We start from the raw sequence: 24,173 nt of genomic DNA on the forward strand, positions 1-24,173 counted from the left end.
GTAGGTAGTTTAGTAGTTACTAGATAAATTACCCTATATTCCCTATGTCTAATCAGGGCTTGAGCCTACCTACTTCCTTAATCGGATATTAGAAGGTAAGGAAGTAAAAAATAAAACAAACATTCCAGCCTATACTCTTTATAAATCTCTCTTTGACAAATATTGTTTGCTTACATCTAAATAAAAGTGATTATCCTTGACCATAAACATCTGACTGCGCAAAATATCGAAACGCGATCTAAAAATCTAAACAAACATTCCAGCCTATACAGTCTTAAAAATTCATAATCTTGAAAAAAATTGTATGCAATCTGACAGTTCAAACTGATTACTGACAAGACATGACAGATCTGAACTGTCAGATTGCAAAATATCGAAACGCGATCTAAACTATCTACTCTAAATGAGCTTCGACGTTTCGTGATTTATAATGTAAAATAAGCTTTAAAGTTTAGGGCGTGTATACACTGGGTCAAATTCCATATTCAAAAATCAAGGCAGAATTTTAAATTTGATAAAGGAATCAATGTATATGAGCCTCTACCAGACCTAAAGCGTAATGTGATGTGATGAAAGCCTGTTTAAAACGCTTCACACACCTTACTCTTTAAGTAACCGATGAAAGGGACGCAGCTATACAGATAAATACAAAAGATATCTGCATCTCACTGTTACCTATAGCTGAGTATTTTCTACAGTAACTCAAGTAAGTGTAAGGTAGCGTCCCCAAAGCGTCGCGTGTCTCGCGGCGCGCAACGGACGTCTCCGACACGCCGCCTGAATGTAATTCAAAAAACGTCTCTTCAGAACATTTTGTATAGGAAGGACGTAAGACGCGCCCCCAGGCGGCGCGGCGGAGACGTCCGTTGCGCGCCGCAAGACATGCGTCTTATGAGTGTGGACGGTCCCTAAGGCGTGAGTGCACGCTCATAATGGGCGTGCAGCGGGCGGGGCGGCCTGCGTGCATGTCATACAAGTGTCCTGAGTCGACGCTACATAGGATGGACGCACGCCCGCCCGCCCCGCCGAACCGAACGCTTCGAGCATCCACTCAGGCGTAACACTAAGACGTGTGAAAGGACTGAAAGGCTAACTGAGCATTTCTTTTTTTTTGCCACTTTTATGAGGTGTGATATTTTTGAAAAAAAAAAAATATATGATGGAAATTCTGGGACACTTTTTGTCTCCCAGTGAGATTGAAAGTACTCGTGATTCTAAGTACAATTGACCTAAAATTCCCTAAAACAATCAAAATTTTTTATTGGCAAAAAAAAAAAGAAATGCTCAACTAACTCAGCCTCGACATTAAAGTGACAAAGTGTGAAAGCGTCAGGACACGTCAAAATTTAATAGAAATTTGACACTTTCACATTCTGTCACTGTAGCCTTAGGTCTGGTTAAGTTTTTATTTTGCGCAAACCAAATAGAAATCACCAACCTTAAGTCCACTACTTCTAATACAATAGATTCAATATTCGAGATTACTTCATTAAACAGAAAAAAAATTAGAAAACTCAACAAAAATAAATTAGTAGGCATACCATCACAGTACAATATAAAACCAATTGGTATCAATCACAATACACTTTACAGCACTATCTTAGCGAAACTAGACAATTTACAAGATACCATTATCATCGACGAAAAGCATCTATCTCTCTCACATTTAAAAAGTTAGAAAGAAATGAATGCTTTACATAGATGATAAACTTTACCATACTAAAGAAATATCGGTACTTAAACAACTACCTAGAGTATCATTTGAAATTATTTGATACAAGCACAATCAAATAATCTATTAAAATCTCGTCTCCACACAGAGCGGAGGCAATGTGCTCGTGCAGCAAACGTCCAATCTAGACGTGCCTCGGGTGAGTTAGTATAGTCTGACGAGCAAACTGCCTCGGGTGAGTCAGTATAGTCTGACGAGCAAACTGCCTCGGGTGAGTCAGTATAGTCTGAACTGCGTCGGCCGAGGCATATCTACATAGCGCGTTTGCCGCGCGAGGAAATTGCCTCGCACTGTGTGGCTTATGCCAAGAGAATGAAATTGCCATATCGTGTCTTCAAATAATTTCAATCATACGTTTTATAAAAATCTGCACTGTTTTAATAGAAATGTTTAAATCTTATTATTCGTGGATATGAGATTATAGTAAATGGCTTGTGAGATGAATTCTTACTCTGCCTATTCTCTAGACTCTAGCTAGAGCTAAAATACTGGACCTTAGGATACCTTAGGGTTTATACAGGTAGTGTTGTGAATTTTAAAATAAGTTACACTGGACTCTAAGATAAATGAAAAATCTGAATTAGATAAGTTTCGGTGGTCTAAAGTTATTTTTGTAAGGACAAAATAGTGAAAAATGTAAAGGACTTAATAGTTAAATTACAAAAAAATTAAGCCTAGTGTGGAGTCATAAATTTTAAAATAGAATGATTAATTTTAGGACACTGGGTCTTTGTTTAACTTGTTTAAAAGTAGATGGGCCTTAATTACAAACGTCCATCTTAAAAAGGAATGATTTTTGTCTAAAGTCATTTTGATACTTGTCATCAATATAGTTAAAGTTTGCACATAACTTTTGAATATATCTATTGCTTTGATTTTAACTACGTAACAATCAAGATATGTTAACAAAATGATATGAACGCAAGAAATACTAAGTCTTATAAATCTAACATTCATGCAACTCTGATCAAAAGATTGTATACAAATAATGTAATTGTAAATAAATTCAACCATTTTAGTCAAACATATCTAGACAATAACAATTTGAGATTATCTTCCATTAAGCCTTTAAATTTCGAGTACAATAGATCTCTTTAAAATATCATTCCTAATTTTATTACACCGAAAAGAGCCAAATTGGGGGCCTATCCAACCTGATCACTGCCAATCTATTAGAAAAAAGTATTTATTTGTCAACAGTCATGGAACAAATAGTTTTATTTTATTAATCATTCATTCAGGTAGGTACATTTTTTTGGATCTAAAGTAAACGTAGAAGTTTATTAAAATTTACTTACTCAAGTAGGTGAAATTTTATCTTTAGAAATAATTTACTAAACCAGGCTAGTATTACCAGTATTTTATGATTAGTTATGTGCTATATTCACCCAACAACCTTTACACTTTTTTCTGACTTATATTACGCATTACAAACATTAAAACGCGCCTATTTACAATCATTGGCACGCTTAACCTTATATCAATACAAAAGTAGCAATAAAACTGCAAAAGTGAGTGCTAATGAGGAAAAAAATAATTGCCATTATATTGATTTAGACCTATGTCACTTATAAGTGAACTGAACTGGTTAAGAAAAGTTAGCGTTGTCCTAAAATATTTTGAAAGGCGTCACCATTTATCAATTGACTTGATAGCTATCCTATCTTATTGGAGGGATTAGAATCAGAATCGAAATGGGATTTTGCTTTACTAACTGCAAATTTGAAACTCATACCATATAGTGGGCTGGGCTTGCATTCGCATAAAATACGTAATTGTAATATTCGAGTGGAAAAGATTCAGATAGCTAAATTGCGCGGTAATCCTCCAGTAAAAAACAAATAAATATAATAAGTATAATAAATTCATTGAAAACATGATTTAGAATGGCTGACTAGTTGTCAATGATTACCAACCATAATCAATGACGTATATCTACACTATCAATGACAGGTACCTATCCAGATACCCTACATATTATAGGCGGATAAATATGGGTTAAATTCAAAGTTGACCATGTATCGACGCAGTTTCACTGCTTTTTAAGGAGAGCAAAATAATAAAAAAATATTTTGTAAAATTATACCAAACAATAATAACAATATACTGAGCAAAAAATAATAGAAATAGGCCAGGTACACAGTCCACACCGAGCGAGCAGTGTCGCGAGGCAATTGCCTCGGGCGCGGCAAATGTAGTTGTGTCTTGCATCGCGCGAGTTTACCTCAACGGAGCGTGTTGCGTCGGCCGAGGCACGTCTACATAAGTCATTTGCCGCGCAATTGCCTCCTGCTGCTCGGTTTGTATGGACTCGCCTAATCTACTTCGACGTGTGAGCTGTATTAATATTAAAGTTAAATAAGTACCTTACGCTACAGCGAATGGTTTAGTTTCGAATTTGCAAAGTCCAAGCGCATAGAATCTCAAGCAAAAAGCCAACATCTGAAGATTACAATAATCACTATGTCACAGCATTGTTTACATATTATCTTAAGCTGCTAATATATATCTACTGTCACATGGATGGATCCATTATATAACATTATATTACGCGGTGTACAGATGCGGATGTAACTCCGGTGTGCGAGCGGAAAATCGCTACAACGGATGCTTTTTTTCTGCCCTTAGATATTTTTGAGGTGAATATTTAAGTGAAATAGTGCTAATTATCAGTAAAATAAACATCCTTTGGATAAAGCTATCAGCTTGTCACCTTTCTCGCTCTCAAACCCGAGCCACATACGATATATGGCTGGTTTTAGTGTCACGCGGACTGACCACGCGGAGCGATCAGCGCGACCAATTTGTATGAAGTTCATGTTGTCGTCCGCGCAGACCCGTCCGCTTTACTCTAAAACACTCCCTGAACGTAATACATATTAGTCCGGTGCGGATCTCTTCGCGCGGTCGGTCCGCGTGACATTAAATCCAGCCTATCTGTGTAACCGCGTTAAAGTTAAGCAGAAACGGTGTCACAGTCTGGTCATTCGTTTGATCACTGGCTCACGATATCACAAAAATAAATGTATTTACATAATGGTCAATAGAAAATAATATTAGAAATGGATCGAGATAAGTTTAAGTAGCACTAGTTTATACCTAATCGTTACACGATATATAGACAAGAAATAATAAGACACAGAAAGCGGCTAAAACTATTGTAGACATTGCAAAGAACTTGATGGCGCCGTATGGCTTCACACAATGTTTGTTTAAAGAGTTACAATGACATTTAGTATAGCTGTAGAAACCGTGATAAATTCGTTGACAGTATTTTTAACTCTGTGTGTCTTTTTATTTCTTTGTCTATGATGGTACTAAGCAGACGTTAACGTTTTTGGGGTAAAAATATTTTATTTAAATTGCTCGATTAATTCATCTATAATACCTAATTTGTTGCATGTTGATATGGTTCTGGGTTCAAACTAAAATCTGTCTTATCAGCTGTAACTTATCTCTATGATAGGACCGCTCTTTGATACTAGAAAATGTTGTACAGTCGAGTTCAAACATATTTTTTCATAATAATTCATTGCAAATCGACAAATTACGTTCCTCAAACTGTCATTTTATAACGTGGCTTTACTCCCGGCCGGCTTCGAAGAGAGTGCTTTCATACCTTTCATCACCTCCATTGTGATAAGGTGAAATGGCAGTTTGGACGAATGAGGGCCCTCAAACTGTTATTTAATCACGCGGTTTTACTTTTGTCAAAAATATAATACGTCACACTAGTCCCAAAAACGTCGTCCGCACCTACAGTCAAGGTATTTCAATATATATGTGGACAAAGTGCCAAAAATATGTATCAACAACCTCAACGTAATGTCGTCTATACATATATTTGGCACGCTGTTTGTATCTATATTAAACACCTGGAGCTCACCTACGCTATGTTAAGACTACACCTTTGGAGGACCTTATCGTTATGTGTCGTGCCGCCGGCTTCGAAGAGGGTACTTTCATCTGTAACTTATCTCTATGATACGACCGCTCTTTGATACTAGAAAATGTTGTACAGTCGAGTTCAAACATATTTTTTCATAATAATTCATTGCAAATCGACAAATTACGTTCCTCAAACTGTCATTTTATAACGTGGCTTTACTCCCCGCCGGCTTCGAAGAGAGTGCTTTCATACCTTTCATCACCTCCATTGTAATAAGGTGAATTGGCAGTTTGGACTAATTAGGGTCCTCAAACTGTTATTCTATCACGTGGTTTGAGTTTACTTCTGTCAAAAATAATATACATCACACTAGTCCCAAAAACGTCGTCCGCACAGGTATTAAATATATATGCGGACAAGCCAAAAATATGTATCCATAACATATATATCGTCAATACATCTATTTGGCAGTTTGTCCGCATTGTTAACCTTGAGGTGACCTACGCTAAGTTATGACTACATCTTTGGAGGGCCTTATCGTTATGTGGAGTGCGCGGAGGCGATAGAGTCCGGGCTCTGCAGCGAGGCGGAGTACACGGGATTCATGGGGGTCGTGCCGCCGGCCTCGAAGAGGGTGCTGTCGTATACGCTGTTGCTTTGCTGGAAATTACATACAGGGTGTTTGGTAACCGGATGCAAAGTCGAAAGTAGTAGACTAGCTCAGGACCGAGAGAAGTGGCGTACTGGAAGAGAGATCTGTGCTCAGCAGTGGGCGATAAAGGGCTGAGATGACGATATCATGAGATACTGTATCTCGCGCTCTTTGTAAACGCTTCATAATGCGGTGTCTGGGTAGTCTGTTTTTCATTCTGATAAGCCCCAGGCCCAGGATTCCGATATTAAATAAGAAAAAACTGAAAATTAACTCAAATTCATAGACTCTAGTGCTGGATAGTCCTACAAACTCCAGAGTTAAAAGTGAAAACTTTCTTAATTTTGCTTTTTTTTCTGACAGCTTGTTGGTCTAGTTTCCGTGATGTTTTCCCTTGTTATGTCCCAGGGACCTCCCTCCCTGGGTTAAATATATTACCTGGTAGATGTAATCGGAATCCGTTTTGAGAGAGCTGAAGCTTTGCTGGTGCGGCAGCGATACTTGGTCGTCGTCCAGAGGTTCATCCATTTGCGCCTTGTATGAGAACATGATGCTTGGCTGAGATACACTGTAAAATAATTAACAACACTATAAAGGGTATAGCAGGATAAGCTAAGAAAAATTGCCCCCAGCGTTTTTGGGTCGACACTGTAATCAAATGATGCCTTTTGAAGAGGTAATCCCTGCACAAAGTTTCATCCCCCTGTTACCCCCTGGGGGTGAAAAATCCCCGATTAACCCCAAAACTGTTTTATTTATTTTCTCCGAAACTACAAAAGTTAATTATTCCAAAATTTGTACAAACATTAATGGCACTAAAAACTATGTGTAAAAAAAATATGACCCTTGTAACCATAAACATTCTTTAAAAATAAATTGAACAAATTTTTTTATCACCCTGTATAACAAGTTCGGCTCTTGGTATAAACACCATATTTTTTTAAAACATAAACCAATTTATATTGTGCATCATACAAAAGTTTCATTGACCTAATCCAGAAGGAACATTACGAAAATAATATGAATTCGCTCTTTGGTGCCTACTATTCTCTAACAAACTCCTACATAGCATTATGCCGGGTGGGCCCGGTAAGGGCATTTATTTGTGTGATGAGCGCAGATATTTGTTCCTGAGTCATGGAACTCATGGATGTCTCCTATGTGTTATATAAGTGTTTGTATATTATATATATCGTTGTCTGAGTACCTGCAACACAAGCCATCTTGAGCTTACCATGGGGATCTATGTAAGAATGTCCTATAATATTTATTTATTTATTTTTATTTATTTAACTACCTATAGAGACCTCCACACTCATGAGTTTCACCTCGCAAGCGCGAGTATGGCGCTGATACTTTTCTGCCATCTTAAGGCAATACATAAAGCATAATTGTCATAAAGTTGTGCGAGGGTGGAGACACGTCAGTAGAGTGTCAGTACAAGGCGGCAATTACACTGCGTCGTTCACAAAATGCGGTCACCTAATGGAAAGTTTGGGGTTGTTAGGCAAGCGATATTGTTTTCATCCGACGAACGACTCAGTAATTTCCGCTTAAGATCTCATCGGCCAGTACACGTAACGGCCAGTTTTGCACAGTAACATGCCCGCGTCGCCAGTAGGATAGTTACCTGAAGAACTCGCTCAGGAACGTGTGGTAGACTAGCGGGGTGTAGAGAGTAGTACAGCCACGTGGTAACGTCCACGACGCATAGACCAGAGAGTATAGGGCCCCACAGTAACATGCCCGCGTCGCCAGTAGGATAGTTACCTGAAGAACTCGCTCAGGAACGTGTGGTAGACTAGCGGGGTGTAGAGAGTAGTACAGCCACGTGGTGACGTCCACGACGCATAGACCAGAGGGTATAGGGCCCCACAGTAACATGCCCGCGTCGCCAGTAGGATAGTTACCTGAAGAACTCGCTCAGGAACGTGTGGTAGACTAGCGGGGTGTAGAGAGAGTAGTACAGCCACGTGGTGACGTCCACGACGCATAGACCAGAGGGTATAGGGCCCCACAGTAACATGCCCGCGTCGCCAGTAGGATAGTTACCTGAAGAACTCGCTCAGGAACGTGTGGTAGACTAGCGGGGTGTAGAGAGTAGTACAGCCACGTGGTGACGTCCACGACGCATAGACCAGAGGGTATAGGGCCCCACAGTAACATGCCCGCGTCGCCAGTAGGATAGTTACCTGAAGAACTCGCTCAGGAACGTGTGGTAGACTAGCGGGGTGTAGAGAGAGTAGTACAGCCACGTGGTGACGTCCACGACGCATAGACCAGAGGGTATAGGGCCCCACAGTAACATGCCCGCGTCGCCAGTAGGATAGTTACCTGAAGAACTCGCTCAGGAACGTGTGGTAGACTAGCGGGGTGTAGAGAGTAGTACAGCCACGTGGTGACGTCCACGACGCATAGACCAGAGGGTATAGGGCCCCACAGTAACATGCCCGCGTCGCCAGTAGGATAGTTACCTTAAGAACTCGCTCAGGAACGTGTGGTAGACTAGCGGGGTGTAGAGAGTAGTACAGCCACGTGGTGACGTCCACGACGCATAGACCAGAGGGTATAGGGCCCCACAGTAACATGCCCGCGTCGCCAGTAGGATAGTTACCTGAAGAACTCGCTCAGGAACGTGTGGTAGACTAGCGGGGTGTAGAGAGAGTAGTACAGCCACGTGGTGACGTCCACGACGCATAGACCAGAGGGTATAGGGCCCCACAGTAACATGCCCGCGTCGCCAGTAGGATAGTTACCTGAAGAACTCGCTCAGGAACGTGTGGTAGACTAGCGGGGTGTAAAGAGTAGTACAGCCACGTGGTAACGTCCACGACGCATAGACCAGAGGGTATAGGGCCCCACAGTAACATGCCCGCGTCGCCAGTAGGATAGTTACCTGAAGAACTCGCTCAGGAACGTGTGGTAGACTAGCGGGGTGTAGAGAGAGTAGTACAGCCACGTGGTGACGTCCACGACGCATAGACCAGAGGGTATAGGGCCCCACAGTAACATGCCCGCGCCGGCGGCCTGCGTCGCGTCGAGTAGTGCCAGTAGGAGGATGTATAGGTAGAATGACAGTTTCGCTGTAACAAGAATATTATGTTTAGAATTACCGACTTAACTTGTAGCTTGAGTATGATGACGAACAGAGATCGGAAAGCGCACGTAATTATAATAATGACATTTAATTAGTCTGTCAGTTAAATTCTGTTACGCATAAAAGCATTATAGCCTAAATTAGCGAACAGGCCATCAGAGAAGAAATACTGCGCTGCCGTTTCTGTCCGGGGGCCTATTTTTGAGTCTCACTGTCACTAAAATACCGGTTGCATACGGTGAATTGCCTATTATTTTCAGTGACAATTTTCTGAATTCGAACGCCGTGACACTCAAAAATCGGCCCCCTGGAACCTACTTAAGTTGACTTCTGCGGGCATATCACACTAATGTGATAGAATCATCGTCCCACGATAAGTCTGCAAAGCTTTTAATACCCCCGCCTCTGCAAGACTTAAGTAAACGTCATAATTTCATCAAAGTTTGACGTTTAAAATAACATCCGCACTGGCGAGGCTGTGAAAATCGTTGCAAACTTATCGTGGATTACCTATAAACCCTACCTATCGTCGGTGCGTATAGCAGTTAAAATTCATTAAAATAGTGCGAGAAGGACGGACTGACGTGATACGCTTATCACGCGACCGTGCTTGCCCGCCTGGTCACCATAGCGCTCACATTATAATTTACTATGGGAGTAGGTACGCCTGCTATAATTTTAGCTCCGTACAGGATTGTTGACTTAACTCAATAACAGAAATCCTAACATAGTCTAGTGATTGTTTAATGTCTTACATATGAACTGTATATGAAATGGTCATATATGATGCAACAGAAGAGTTATGTAGTATTTTACAAATAGGTACCTAAACAAGCGCTTATGAATGGCAATTGTTTCATAAAGTATCAGTTGTAATCTATATTTAGATCACATACCAACTGGCGAAGGTAGTTGTTATAGATAAACCTAGACTCAGATATCAAACAATGGTCGTTCGAGCCGGACATTCATACATTTATTTATTTGTTAGCCTGTTGTGTCCCACTGCTGGGCAAAGGCCTCCCTCTCTTTCTTCCACGCGTCTCGGTTTAAGGCAATGTTTGGCCAATCTTTTCGAAGGACGTCAAGATCGTGCCGCCATCTCCTTCGCGGTCTGCCGTCACGCCGCACTATGTTTGGTGTCCATTCGGTAATTTTCTTGGCCCATACTTTTACGGCTTGGCACATACATTTACGGCTTGGCACATACATTTACGGCTTGGCAGATACATTTACGTATTCAAATTCATACAATCAGGCTGAAACTTTCAGCCGTGGTCGTGACCGCAATGGTGGATTAGGGATTCGTTTATTCTATGTATTTAAGTATGTATATTATATGAACATATCGTTTATTTACAACTTTTCCTCCATCTTAGTACAATGGTCTCTCAAAGGTATACATGCTTAATTATTATAATCTCAATCATTATACCTTAGAGTGTAATATGTCAATGTGCTATGATAAGTATACAATATGTAACATGTGAGGTTCAAAGATGTGTTGAAGCGACATATGAAGAGAGTTCATAATAGAGCCAACGACTTGGCAGTCTGCGTGCGTAGCCGAATGCACAAACGCTCACGAAACGAAACGCTCGTAGATATCTATCTCTATCGCTCTTGCGTATTGGCGCGAGCCAGACCTTTCGCGGCGTTTCGTTTTCGTTTCGCGTCGTAGAAATGCCATTCGGCTACGGGGCCTGGTCAGTGATCAGTGATCACCCACGGTGGAGGCATACCGTGCAGACACAGGTGCGTCAGTTTGAAGCTAGAAGGCGCACAGAACTCGACGCTAAGCGCGACGAGCTAAAAGCCAGACCATCTGTGGCTATTACCTCCAATTATGTCGGAGGGGTGCTGACCTGCCGCGAGTGTGGTCGCACATTCGTAGCAAAAATTGGCTTCGTCAGTCACCTGAGGGCACACCAGCAACGCTCTCATCTATAAAATGCAGTTGCCGTAGCCGAAAACGGCTAGGAGGAGATGATGATGATGATCATGTGAGGAATTGATTATTCCACCACTAATTCCACTGCGTGGATCTATAATGTCCGATTACAATAAACCCATAAACCCAAAAACTCTGTAAAAGGAGATAAGCTTTCCATTCTATTTATAACAGACTTTAAGTAGTGTAAAAATAATCGTTCATTGACATGTTCAAAGTGTTAAATATAGACACGAAGTTCGTTTTGCCACTTTACACTTTTATACGATTACTATACTCAGGCAATTTACCTATGCAAATTACGCATCAACCATTCATAACATAAAATACAGAACGGACTCTCTGTCTAGAAAAAAAAAAAGTTTATTAAACATTTCTATGCCTCAAGTTACATAATTAAATACCACTGTGAGATATGAGTCAATAATAAATGATTTATAATGAATTGTTACCCAGTTGTTTACAATACTGTTATCGCAATGAATAATAATCATTAAACCATATAAAACTACGTACCAAATAGAATCTTAGGCCACTCTAGAACCCTGTCGTATTGACACCGTTCTTTATTTACTATAGCAGTCACTTTGACTTTTACTGTGAAAGGGTTCTACAGTGGCCTAGGATTCAGATTGGTTGACTGTAAGTAGTAATATAATAGTGTAACGCGTTTAAATGAGTCATTTCAATAAATCGTAATAGAGTATTAAAATAATCTCTATTACGTTGATATGCGAGTATAGCGTGAAAATTAGGTGCTAATTATAATGTATTATTTTTATTATAAATATGTGTTACACAAATGAATATGTAACAGCAATAAAGATATCTAATAAAGTATAATAGCGTCGAGTTCTCTGTCTACAACTGTCACTTCAAGACAAAATAAACTAATAAGCAAAGACATATGTAACTCCGTATAGACGGATAAAGTCTAAGAAAAAAACGTACCTCAAAGCCCAAACCAAAGAAAAAGGTATGGTGGCCTAGATAGACCTTTGGGGAACGCTCGGCTAGATGGCGCTAATATTAACATTTGACATTTTAACACATATCAAGCTAAGAATCAGGGATGTTGCGGAGGCAGATTTTTTGACATCCGCGGATGCGGATGCAGATGCGGATTTTTCAAGTCCCACATCTGCAGATGCGGATGCGGATGCGAATGTGAGGATAGGCACTTACTCAGGCATATTAAAAACACAAAATTTGATCAAAGAAGTTATATTTATTCAAAAAAATAACCTTTCATATTTAAAAATCTTAGAAATTAAGATAAAGGTGGGCCAACGATACTAAAAAATCCCGCGATCCACGAATCACAGACGTGTAACCACAGAATATATAATAGTACAAGTACAGAAGGCCCACTGCTTTGATGTTCACGAAATGCCGCCTTTTAAATGCCTACAAAATTCTAACAAAGAAACGAGCCGCACGTGCGCAGCGTCGGACGATAGGGTTGCCTATGGATTAAAACGAATTAATACTTCAGATGAAATGTATGCTATTATATTCCAGTCTTGGGTACTTTCTAGGTATATATATACAGTATTTATATATTTTTGTTTAAGTCCCAACATCACAAGCCTCATTGAACTTTTCCGTGGGACTTAATCAATAGTAGATCTGTGTAAGATTGTCCTATTTTATTCATGATGTCTATTTAACTAAGCACCATTAGCCATTCACACGCGGACATCGCATATAAAACTTTAAAAAAACTCGCGACGTAAAGTAACAATAGAAAGTGCGAACGTGCGTTCCGTGAGAACTCGCGCCACCCCTGATTAGGCCGCGAACTCGCGGCCGCCAGCATGTACTTGTAGCGCGGCGATAGAATCGCGGAGTGAGCCGCCCCTGGTGTAACGAGACTCGTATTGGCCAATGGTGAATTTACCGTGCACGTGGGCCGCGTCTAAGTCGTTCCTGTACCGACCTGTTCAACATCCGCATCATGCGAATGCTCCGTATTGATTTTTGCGGAGGCGGATGCGGAATTGCGGATGCGGATTTTGAAAATGATGCGGAAGTTCCGCGCGTGCGGATGCGGATGCGAATATCCGCAACATCCCTGCTAAGAATATGGGCCAAATTGTCAAAACTGAGGTTCAAAAGTTTTAAGCCTGTGTCGAGAGATGGCAGTCTATGCACAGTGATTAGTGATTACACATTTTGCTTTGTCAGTAACTCTCTATAATAATTACTAATATCACAATTTGGTTTTCTTTCAACTTGCATTGAATTTTGAGAAGTTTCATATGTTCTGTCTACCCCTTTTGGGAATATGTTGCAATACAATACAAATCATTTATTCGTGATAAACAAGATACAATACATATAAAACAATACGATGTTGGTACTTACTACTTACTGTCCCAATTTCGATAATCGATATAATTCTATTCATCATAATTATGTGTTGAAGTCTAGCCAAAGCTCCCACCTTACCATAATTACGAGAGTTGCTCGTATGTATCTTTATGCGAATTACTTGTCTAAGCATCCTTAATTCCTTATGGCAAGAGACAAAGTGAGAATTATACTGAAAGAGAATCTCTGATTTTTCGTTATATCTTAGCTATCGCGAGTACATACATCAAGCGCCACTTCAAGTATGGACTCGGCGCGCGACAAGACAAGTTGTGCTAGAGGGTATGGTGATTGGTGGGCGGTGGCATGTACAATGAGCATCATGGAAATTACCTCTAACGCAACTAATGCGAACTTTCTCTAATGCTCATAATATTCGTCAAACGTAACTTTTCTTAACTTATTCACTGTTAAGCTATAATCTACTGCTTCGATATAGCGTGTATGTACTTACTTCTTGTATGTTGCCTAGTTCTAAACATATGAAATTATAAATATATAACTTATAAATTTTATAATCAAATAATAAATAGTATGTACAAACTTATAGCTAAGTGACAGCGAAATTCATATCCATGCTATACTATAGCACATATAGCATATGCATGTTAGTGTAAGTTATAATTTATTATTACCTAGAATCCGTTTCCTGCGCCGTTTGTACTGTATGCCTACCATCTCCAATTCTCCCTCAATTGCTCAAAGGTTAACTGGAAGAGATCCCTTATAGGGATAAGTTCGCCTTTGTACTTGTAATAAGCTCTTTTTCCTGTGTGTTGTATTATTTTCTGGTACAATAAAGTGTTTTACTACTACTACTACTATACTATATATATTTTTTTAAATTTAATTACTAATTTAATTCTATAATATTATAAATGGGAATGTGTGTCTGTCTGTTTGTTTGTCCGCCTTCCACGGCAAAACGGAACGACGAATTGACGAGATATTCTCAGAGGAGAAAATTGAAGGGATGGAGAGTGACATCAGGCTACATTTTGTCTCTTTCTAACCTCCACTTACCTAAAACGTTTGCATGGAGCATGCCGCAATTATCAAATTTACCGCGAGCGATGCCGCGAGCAAAAGCTAGTCTGTTATAATTCTTTGATATATCAGTTTTAAGCAAAATTAGGGCCAATTTTATTTAATTCTTTAATACACAGACTGTTCAAACTAAGTTGAACCCTTATGAACCAGTATGGATTGTCTCAACAATAAATTCTTGAACTATACTTTGTATACACATTATAACGCCGCGTCTTGCGTGAGCGACGAACCCGCGACGGCGACGCGATGCGATGCGATGCGACGAAATCAAACCTTCTATCTCTATGGACTTGTCTTAGGTGGGCGACGGAACGCGACGGCGATGCGACGCGACGAACTGGCGATGAACATGCGAATGTTAAGCGACGCGATGCGACGCGATGCGATCAAACCGCTGTGTTCATATGGGAGTGTCTTGCGTAAGCGACGGCCCGCGACGGCCCGCGACGGCGATGCGACGCGATGCGATGGCGATGGGCGCGCGATCAAGCTATTTGATTTTTAGAAGCAAATTCAATACGTAGAGAGGTCGGACTAGAGAAATAACGATTGATTACTAGTCTCACATTTCATTCTTTATATTTTCTTATAATAAAAATTCAAAATATTCAAATTAACATAAGTTGACCAAAGGAGTAATGTGCCTAAAAAGTAAGGAAATTACAACTTTTGTAACTTGTATTGACAGCCTTTGATTATGTGCACGGTGATACGAGATTGTCTGCGTAAAATATTAAAATTTAAGTGTGAACTAAAAATATGAAAATATGTACTAGCACTTGACTTTGGTGAATAGGATCACAAAATTAACTAGTTATAACAACGGGCTCGTAGCCTAGCGGTTTCGACGTCTGGACGCCGCGCTAGCGGTGTGAGTTCGAACCTCGGCTGAGGCGTGCTTTTGCAGTTTTATTTTTGTTTCTTTTATTTTCTATTATTTGATTGTTTACTTTTTTCTTTCTGTGAGAATCTTCATTCTTATTTTTATTTAATTTTTAATAACTCCGGCTTTTATACTAACCAGGAAAGGTACCCATACAAAAAAAAATATAATTAGACTACTCTTTAAGGGGCGTTCATTGTAATTCCTGCGATTCCTGCATTTATTGTAACTCTTAAATAATAATATTATCCTAAACCAGAACTTCTTGTTGCCATATAAAAAAAAATACATATAAGACATACCTTTGTGTCGATAGATATTTTTCAGTACAGATGGTCGTTTTTTTACGCACTAGTTCGAGAAGTGGTTCATTATATAACAGGTCGAAACTTCGGAGGCTCATCTGTACTGAAAAACGTCGTACGATACACGTGCGAAAAGGAAATTCGTAACTCGTGTCGATTTAAAACACTCCCTTCGGTCGTGTTTTAATTTATCGCCACTCGTTTCGAACTTCCTTTTTTACGCACTTGTATCGTAATGTACTATTTTAAAGCACATAAAATTCGAATAAAATACACTGCTGACACGGGCCCGCTCACTGCTGTCTGCGCCCAGCGCTCATAGACAGTGGACCTACGTTCGATAGTCCGGCGCACCGTGCTCTCGTAAGCTAAGCAGCTAGATAGTTCTGAGAAGTGCTGTATAGGTACTGCGACTAAACAAATCTTGATCCTGTTGGTGGCAAACAGGCATACGGTCCGCCTGATTTTTACACATGCAATTTTATCCAAGAAATTTTACTTGAAATCTGATGAGAGTTTGATTATTATTATATTTCGGGACCAGGGGACCGATTTTTGAGTCTCACGCGTTCGAATTCAGAAAATTGTCACTGAAAATACTAAGCAATTCACTGTTTTCAACCGGTATTTTAGTGACAAATCCCATATGTGAGATTCAAAAACCGGCCCCCAGGATGAGGTTCTGGTTTTCATGGTGGAGTCAGGATATGGTCAACAAAACTGCTATTTTACTCATAATAACTCCACTATGTTTGGGCTTATTACATTTGGGCTGATGAGCAGCGTCGATCTCGATGATGTCCAAGGTCACATGATCGAGTCAGGAAATGAATAACAGAACTGCTATTCTACTTATCGTAACTCGACCATGTTTGATCTCATTAGCCGGGCCAATAACACATGTAATTTTTTGCACACAGCTCAGCTCTTTGAAACTGTTTATTTTAAGTTACTTACAATTAGTAGGTACCATATAATAATAATATATTATTATCTCTTGTAAACTTTACAAAAAAGTTAACACATGAAACCAAAAGAATTGTTACTAGCAATTTAATTCAAAACTATCAAGATCATTCTTGCCTGTGTGTTGCGTTACCGGTGGCTCGCGTACCGAGCGCCAACGCCATCTATCTATCAATGGCTATTTCACGAAATTGATGAACGCTCTAAGGAATAAGGGCTCAGTGTAGTGGTTATGCCAGTCGACACTAGATGGCAGCATTAAAAAACACTGGATTACACTGTATGACATTTTTTCATTTCAACATTAAGTAAATAGCATTCGTTATAAGTAAATAGTATACGTTAATTCGTCGCTCATTTTTGCCGTGAAGGACGGACAAATAAATAGACACACACACACTTTCCCGTTTATAATATTAGTATGGATTAAAATAAACATTAAGTTAATAAAAACAAAATGCAATATTATTGTGTGCTACTTAAAACTTTCCTTGTTAGTATAAAACCCGGAGTTCTTTAAAAAAAATAAGAAAGTAGAATCTTAGAGAAAGAAATAAGCAGGTAAACAAAATCAAATAATCCATACTGATTAAACTGGAAAGTGTGTGTGTGTCTGTTTGTTTGTCCGTCTTTCAAGAGAAGCCGCGGGCAAAAGCTAGTAGAACATAAAAGAAAAAAGTAAATAAAAATGCAAAAAGATTGCGTGAGCCGAGATTCGAACTCACGACACTCATGGCGCAAACGATTCCACCTAGAAGTCAAACCCGCTAGACCATTTGCACATTGTGAAAGACGGCGAATCTTGTGATTCTAATCACCAAAATGCTAGTGCCGAAGTTTCGCGCGATTGATACGCGATGACCTTGAGCCATCGCCGTCGCATCGCGTCGCGTCGCCCGTCGCTCACGCAAGACGGAGCGTAATAAAGAATGTGTATCTACACTGTACAGCAACAGAAGTGGACATCTTTATCATGTTGCTATTTACGGAAGTGTACTGGTAGCGTGAAATCTACTTAATTATCTTGCCAGACTACAATATGAGTGGTACGGTATTTCACCAGCAAGATAAGACCACCCATCCCTCTTTAATTTATTAGTTAGTTCAAAAAGGTGGGTTATCTCTATCGCAGGCCAGATAAAGTTACTAGCCCGGTTGGTTATTTGCGACCCAACTCAGGGAACCAGGCGCAATGACAGACTAACCAATGCAGTAGCACTAATCTAAAACCACTAACAAATTTCGACTCGGCTGGAGTCCCACAGAGTGACTATGACCTTGCATGGATGTGACTGACAATACCTAAGTTTATTGATAGGTGATCTATTTTTAATAAACATTTTAGGTATTTCCATGCGTGGATCCAGGGGTGGGGGGGTCATGGGGGTCATGACCCCCCCCCCTGGGCTGGGCACACACATTTACTACGTGACCCCCCCCTGGGGACGAAGCTGGATCCGCCCTTGCCTATTTCAGTATAGTTTAACTATGAAAAGCATTACTTAAAGATTATATGAACTAATGAAAACTTACTTGGTAAGGCCAAATATTCTCTCAGTGGTGTCCATGGCAATATCAATATCAGAAAATAGATGAACGCAAACACAAGCGATAAAGTGAACCAGAACAGCACTCCACCATGTTCAAACAAGTCCGTATCCCCCGCTATCAGAGTGGCATCGTCAGTCTTCATGAACTCTAGCGTTCCCTGAGTTATAGTGAAAGCTAGAGATATGAATGATGTTGCCATCAAGACATATCTTATACTGCTGCTGCTATCCATGTGACCTAAAACATAAATTGTAATTTTATTGCATGTTCAAAAGATAAACAATATCAAAACATAATTTTCTCTTCAATGTCTGTAATGCGGGCTCATTTTAATATGAAAAAATGAAAATGAAAAATGAAAAATATCTTTATTTAAATAATAACATATGCTTATACAATTTGCTGGGACTTCTCTTTAGGCTTACAGCGCCTGTGTTGAGACGACCCGCTCATCCAACGCCTGATTACGAAAGTAGTACAGCATGTATTTAATATATATCTAAGGTACACGTATATATTTAGAACCCTTACCTACAGAATAGGAGAATACAGAAGATGTCAGATTTCAGATTACAGTTAAAGGTGTAAGATACCATATACAAGTGTGCGTATCTTCGCACGTGTGTGTGTGTGTGTGTGTGTGTGTGTGTGTGTGTGTGTGTGTGTGTGTGTGTGTGTGTGTGTGTGTGTGTGTGTGTGTGTGTGTGTGTGTGTTTGTGTGTGTATGGATCAAAGATTTAAGAGTTGTTCAGTCTCATTATAGGTTTTTTCTTGTAGCCATTTAGGAATTTCTTTTTTGCAGTGATGGTAATTATTTTCGTATATATTTAAGTGCCTGTTAACAACATTATAAAGGTGACTAGACAGTTTAGAGTATTGTTTTCTTGCAAATTGTGTTCCAGGTTTCGAGATTGTTATAACATTATTTCTTTTTCTTTTGTTTTGTATACTAGGATCATATGGCAAAGACTTATGCACTTTCAAAACCGTGTTTTTAATATAAAGTTGTCTAACAGTAAGGAGTTTAGATAAATCATACAATTTTTTTGTGGAGAAAGTACGTTTTTTGAAGTACATAACCTTAATTATTCCTCTTTGAGAGCGCTCTAACTGAAGATATTTCGTTTTAGCCGCCCCTCCCCAAACGGGTATACAATATGTTAGCACTGACTGAACCAAAGATACATAAATCTCTTTCAAAATATCTCTACGGGTCAGATTAGATTCTGTATCCATTTTTGGTACAACTTCTCTTAAAGTTTTGAAAATATATGTCAGTTTACGTAGTCTTCCAGAAACATGTTCAAGGTGTGGATACCAGGACAAGCGTTGATCTATAAATATACCTAGATATTTCGTTTGTTCTACTTTTTTGATAGCAGGACAGCTACAGTTACCGGTGATATTGTTACAACTGTGAATTTTAATGGTGTAGTCATTAGTTGGTTGAGACTCATTGCTGATGCCAAAGCAAATATAATTGGTTTTTTCAGTATTAAGCGTCAGTACGTTGTTTTTTAGGTATTTTCCTATTTGTTTTAGACCTTTCTCTGCGGTAAACTTCACTTCATCCCACGTATTACCAATAAAAGTAACAGCTGTATCATCGGCATAAGAGTAGGTTTTTGCATTTTCTATTTCCATGTTACACAAATCGTTGATGTATACAAGAAATAGCGTAGGACCGAGTACACTACCTTGAGGAACGCCGCATGTAACTTCTTTTGCTTCACTAATGAAATTTCCTAATTTAGTTTTTTGAGTTCTACTTTTAAGGTAGTCTTTGAAGAGAGACAATGGAGTTCCTCTTACTCCTACTTTTTCCAATTTTTGTATAAGAATGGGAAGAGAGACAGTGTCGAAGGCCTTTTTTAAATCTAAGAAGACCGTTAAGCACTTCTCTCGCTTGTCAAGTTGTTCAACTATTAGAGAGCAGAGTCCAGTGACAGCATCCTCAGTCGAAGTCCCTTGTCTGAAGCCATATTGGGAAGAAGAAATAATGTTAAATTTGTTTAAATAGTTAAGCAGCCTGACATTTATAAGTTTTTCCATAATTTTAGATATCGCCGGGAGCACTGAGATTGGCCTGTAATTATTGATGCTGTCTCTCTCCCCGTCCTTATGGACAGGAGTTATAATTGCCTGTTTCAAAGGGGCTGGAAAGGTCCCTAAGTCAAAACAAGTGTTAACGAGGTGCTTTATGATGGGTACAACCTCAGACCTTGCCATTTTTAAAAAGACAGTCGGTATGTTGTCCCACCCCGTGGCACTTTCCGATTTTAAATTCATCAATATGCTATCTATTGATGAATTTAAAATCGGAAAGTGCCACGGTCTATATGGTAATTAAGCACTTAACATAGTTATAAATTTAAATTGCATTGTTTTAATAGTAAATGTTGTTCAAAGGCTTCAATAATGTTTTAATAGTAAATGTTGTTCAATAGCTAAAGAGATAAATAATGTAAAACTAATTGCTCACTGATTATATTGCTCAAGCAATCTAAGAGTTTTTTACTCAAAGTTACGTAACTATTGCTAAATGGTAGTGATCCTAATGATCATTTTGTGGTTGACACAGTTCAGAGAAAAATTATGCTAAAGCAGGCCAATAGGGCATGTTATTAGTAAGAATAGTAAGAAAACACATTTTTCCACAGCTACTGGGTGACTCAATTGTAAACGATATAGGCTAAGATCCAAGCCAAGGAAAATGATGAGAATTGGTTTTGTTCTGATTATGGTAAGTAGTCACCTTTTGCACTGTAGCACTAAAACGGCTACAATTTATTAGAGAAGGACATTAGCTTTGGATACAGGCTTTGTAACGAAAATGGTTAACAAAAATTGATAACTTTGGACGGTTGAAAGTCTACTGTGTCCATAGCAGCATACAGAACAATTATAACATAAAATAATAAATACAAATTTCTAATATAAATGGCAGGAAAACCAAAACTGTAAGAAAAACATTAGACATAATAAGTCCACTCACCAAATGCTAATCCGAAGATTACAACACTCATCTCGGTGGCCAATAAAAAAAACTTCACCATGACCCACAGCACCTTGTCCACCTGCCCGCCCAGCGGCATGGGCGCGTTCAGCGTCATCGCCACCGCACATCGCACCACACTTATTATAACGTTGCCCCACACCAACGAATAAAAAGTCAGGAATATAGGGCTACTCGTCGCTCGCAGCTTCAGCTGCGCCTTGTTGAACCTCACTACTAGGAAAAGCACGAACAGAGCGTTCGGTATCAGTATAATCAGATCCCAAATACGGACCCTGTAACAAAAACCAAAGTGAGCACAAAAACAAACATAAAAACAAACCGCACAAGGCCACTGCTGCTTACCTTGAGTTATTTATCCTCGAATTTAAAATGTGTTTACAAAATGTATCCTCGCTTACTGGAGGCAAATCGGACCCGTTCATCACATCCATGTGCCACATTTTATTCTAATTAGAAAAATATTGGAGCCCTATGCAAAGGAATCATAACTCAATTTGAGTACCTAATCGAGTTAGTGATACCTCTCCCACTGCGCTACGTCAACATCTTCCAATATTGTTTGTTATTCATAACACTTCAGTTTCCTTTATCCTGGCTTTCTACTGTGCTAAAAATTACGAAACGTATGAGCGATGTAACAAGTTATCAATGCGAAAATTACTGCCATCGCTCAGATTGGGAAATCATTCGTACGTAGTTTTCTGTATATAAAATATTACTTTTTTATTTGATGTCTTTGCCACAATTTTGTTCAAAACCTTGAGGTACTATTGGTTTAGCCAATGTCGATCGTTCTTTTGACCAATCATATCACTGTGTGGTCATAGACGTTCAAAAACATAAAACATACCGAAAAATTACAGTACGTATTATCATTTATGATTGACATGATTATTTTAATTTAAAAAAAAAGTGGCATATAATATGATAATATTAAATATAATGATAGGATAATATGTAACGATTTTCTTTAAGTTAAGTTAATTTGATAGTTGAATTGGCACACAAATTTGAGTGCCTTCGTTGCATTTGAGTAGTTGTCAAAAAATATACCTAAACGTCTATGGTCTATTGTGTAAAGAGTTGCCAGAGTACAAGTTATCGACACATCTATAATTTTTTTATAACATTAAACAATTTGGGAATTATTTTAATTAACAATTATTTAGTCCCTGTGTTTTATAATTTCAGCTTGAAATCTCAATAGAAAATGCTGCAAAGAGCAATTACTTACAAAATAAAAAAAATTGGTTGTCTGTAAAGTCGATTTACGGACGGTAGTTTAACGTGATAACGTCAAACATAAAGCTAGGAACATACTACGCGGACGTCCGTCGTAAATCGACCGCGACCGCGACCGGTTAGTATGCACGGAACAAAACATCCAGCGAGCCAGATTTCGATCGGACGTCCATGCGCTCAAGGCCACGTCCACGTCTGTCGACCGATAGTGTGCACGGTGAAGTGTATATTAATTATCTAGATCCCCGTCCGCGGTCGATTTACGACGGGCGTCCGCGTAGTATGTTTCTAGCTTTACAGTAGTATAGACAGGGGCGGTCAGAGTATAGCAAAAGGGGCCCGATTCTGGGACTTTTTTCACGTTTTTTTGTTCTTATTTGAAAGAATGCATTAAAATAAGCATCTTTTATAAATTAAAGTTTTTTTTTAAAACCTACTAATTTAGGAGTTAGAGTGGTGCAAAGTTGCAAAATTTTCCCGTAGCATTACTAAGGCGCCAGAGACAGAAAGCGATATCGACGGAGCCCCGCTTATGCGGGGCTCCTATTCTGTGCAGTTTGGCCTTCGGCCGTCCTGCCGTCCATATTTTATAAAATATAACATACTTACTTTCCCCTGCCTCTATATTTATGAAGCATCCATTTTTGTCCATAAGTAGAAATATCTGTTTGTAGCTCAAAACACTGTATGCTCCAGAGAAACTAGACCTAAGTATAAACATAGATTGCCTAAGCCGTATGTAAACTTGTCACTTACCGCAAAAAATTCCTATATCATGTGTATCACAATTTACAACAAGTTACCTGATCGCTTCAAACACATGAATATAAAATTATTTAAATCAAACGTAAAACTGTGGCTTATCGAAAGATGTTTTTATTCAGTCAATGATTATTTAAGTTACACATAATAATGTTTATATGTAAGTTTAGATATAAATGTATATATGCCTGAAAAGGTAAAGTCTCAGTGTAACTGAAAGTATAATTGTATATTTCGACCTGCAATGTAACCTGATTCTTATATACAATAAAAACTTTGAACTTTGAAGATACCTAACGAACCTAACCTATACCTATATAAAAGTCGTCATTTTGTATCCTAGACCGTTTGTGAGACACGCGTTAATTTTATTAAAGTGCTAGTGCCATTTACCAATCTTAGAACCCTAATATCTCAGTAAATATTAATGGAAAAGAAAAAGTTTATATAACAAAACATCCTTATTTAAATGTGTTCTATATGATTTATCACTATTAACATAGGTTATATTGGTAAAAAAAAATCATCGTAAATTTTCTAAGTCTCTGGCGCCTTAGTAAATACTATGGGAAAATTCGCAACTTCGTACTGCTCTAACTCCTAAATAAGTAGGTTTTTCAAGCAACTTCATTCAATTAAAAGATGCTTATTTTAATGCAATCTTTCATGTTTTTAAATTACAAACACTCAAAAAGAATAAA

The 24,173-nt window shown here is 38.9% G+C and overlaps 1 protein-coding gene across 2 annotated transcripts; it reads right to left on the bottom strand.

The window, feature by feature from the left end:
- Positions 1-371: 371 nt before the first annotated feature.
- LOC125234488 (transmembrane protein adipocyte-associated 1 homolog) lies at positions 372-22,142 on the bottom strand. 2 transcript variants are annotated; one of them, XR_007178007.1, is made up of 7 exons: positions 21,811-22,142; positions 21,445-21,740; positions 18,432-18,686; positions 9,170-9,356; positions 6,712-6,841; positions 5,874-6,281; positions 372-5,691 (listed from the first exon to the last, which is right to left on the bottom strand). XR_007178007.1 is itself a non-coding variant. In XM_048140748.1 (6 exons), exons 1-6 carry the CDS (start codon positions 21,906-21,908, stop codon positions 6,162-6,164), a joined length of 1,086 nt encoding a protein of 361 aa, XP_047996705.1. In that variant the 5' UTR covers positions 21,909-22,142; the 3' UTR covers positions 372-6,161. The 2 variants fall into 2 exon arrangements, 1 of the variants encoding a protein (XP_047996705.1); XM_048140748.1 differs by having other exon boundaries at positions 372-6,281.
- Between the last annotated feature and the right edge of the window lie 2,031 nt (positions 22,143-24,173).

This window comes from Leguminivora glycinivorella, chromosome 16, assembly GCF_023078275.1.
Source record: "Leguminivora glycinivorella isolate SPB_JAAS2020 chromosome 16, LegGlyc_1.1, whole genome shotgun sequence".
In the NCBI taxonomy this organism is placed as follows: Eukaryota; Metazoa; Arthropoda; class Insecta; order Lepidoptera; family Tortricidae; genus Leguminivora; species Leguminivora glycinivorella.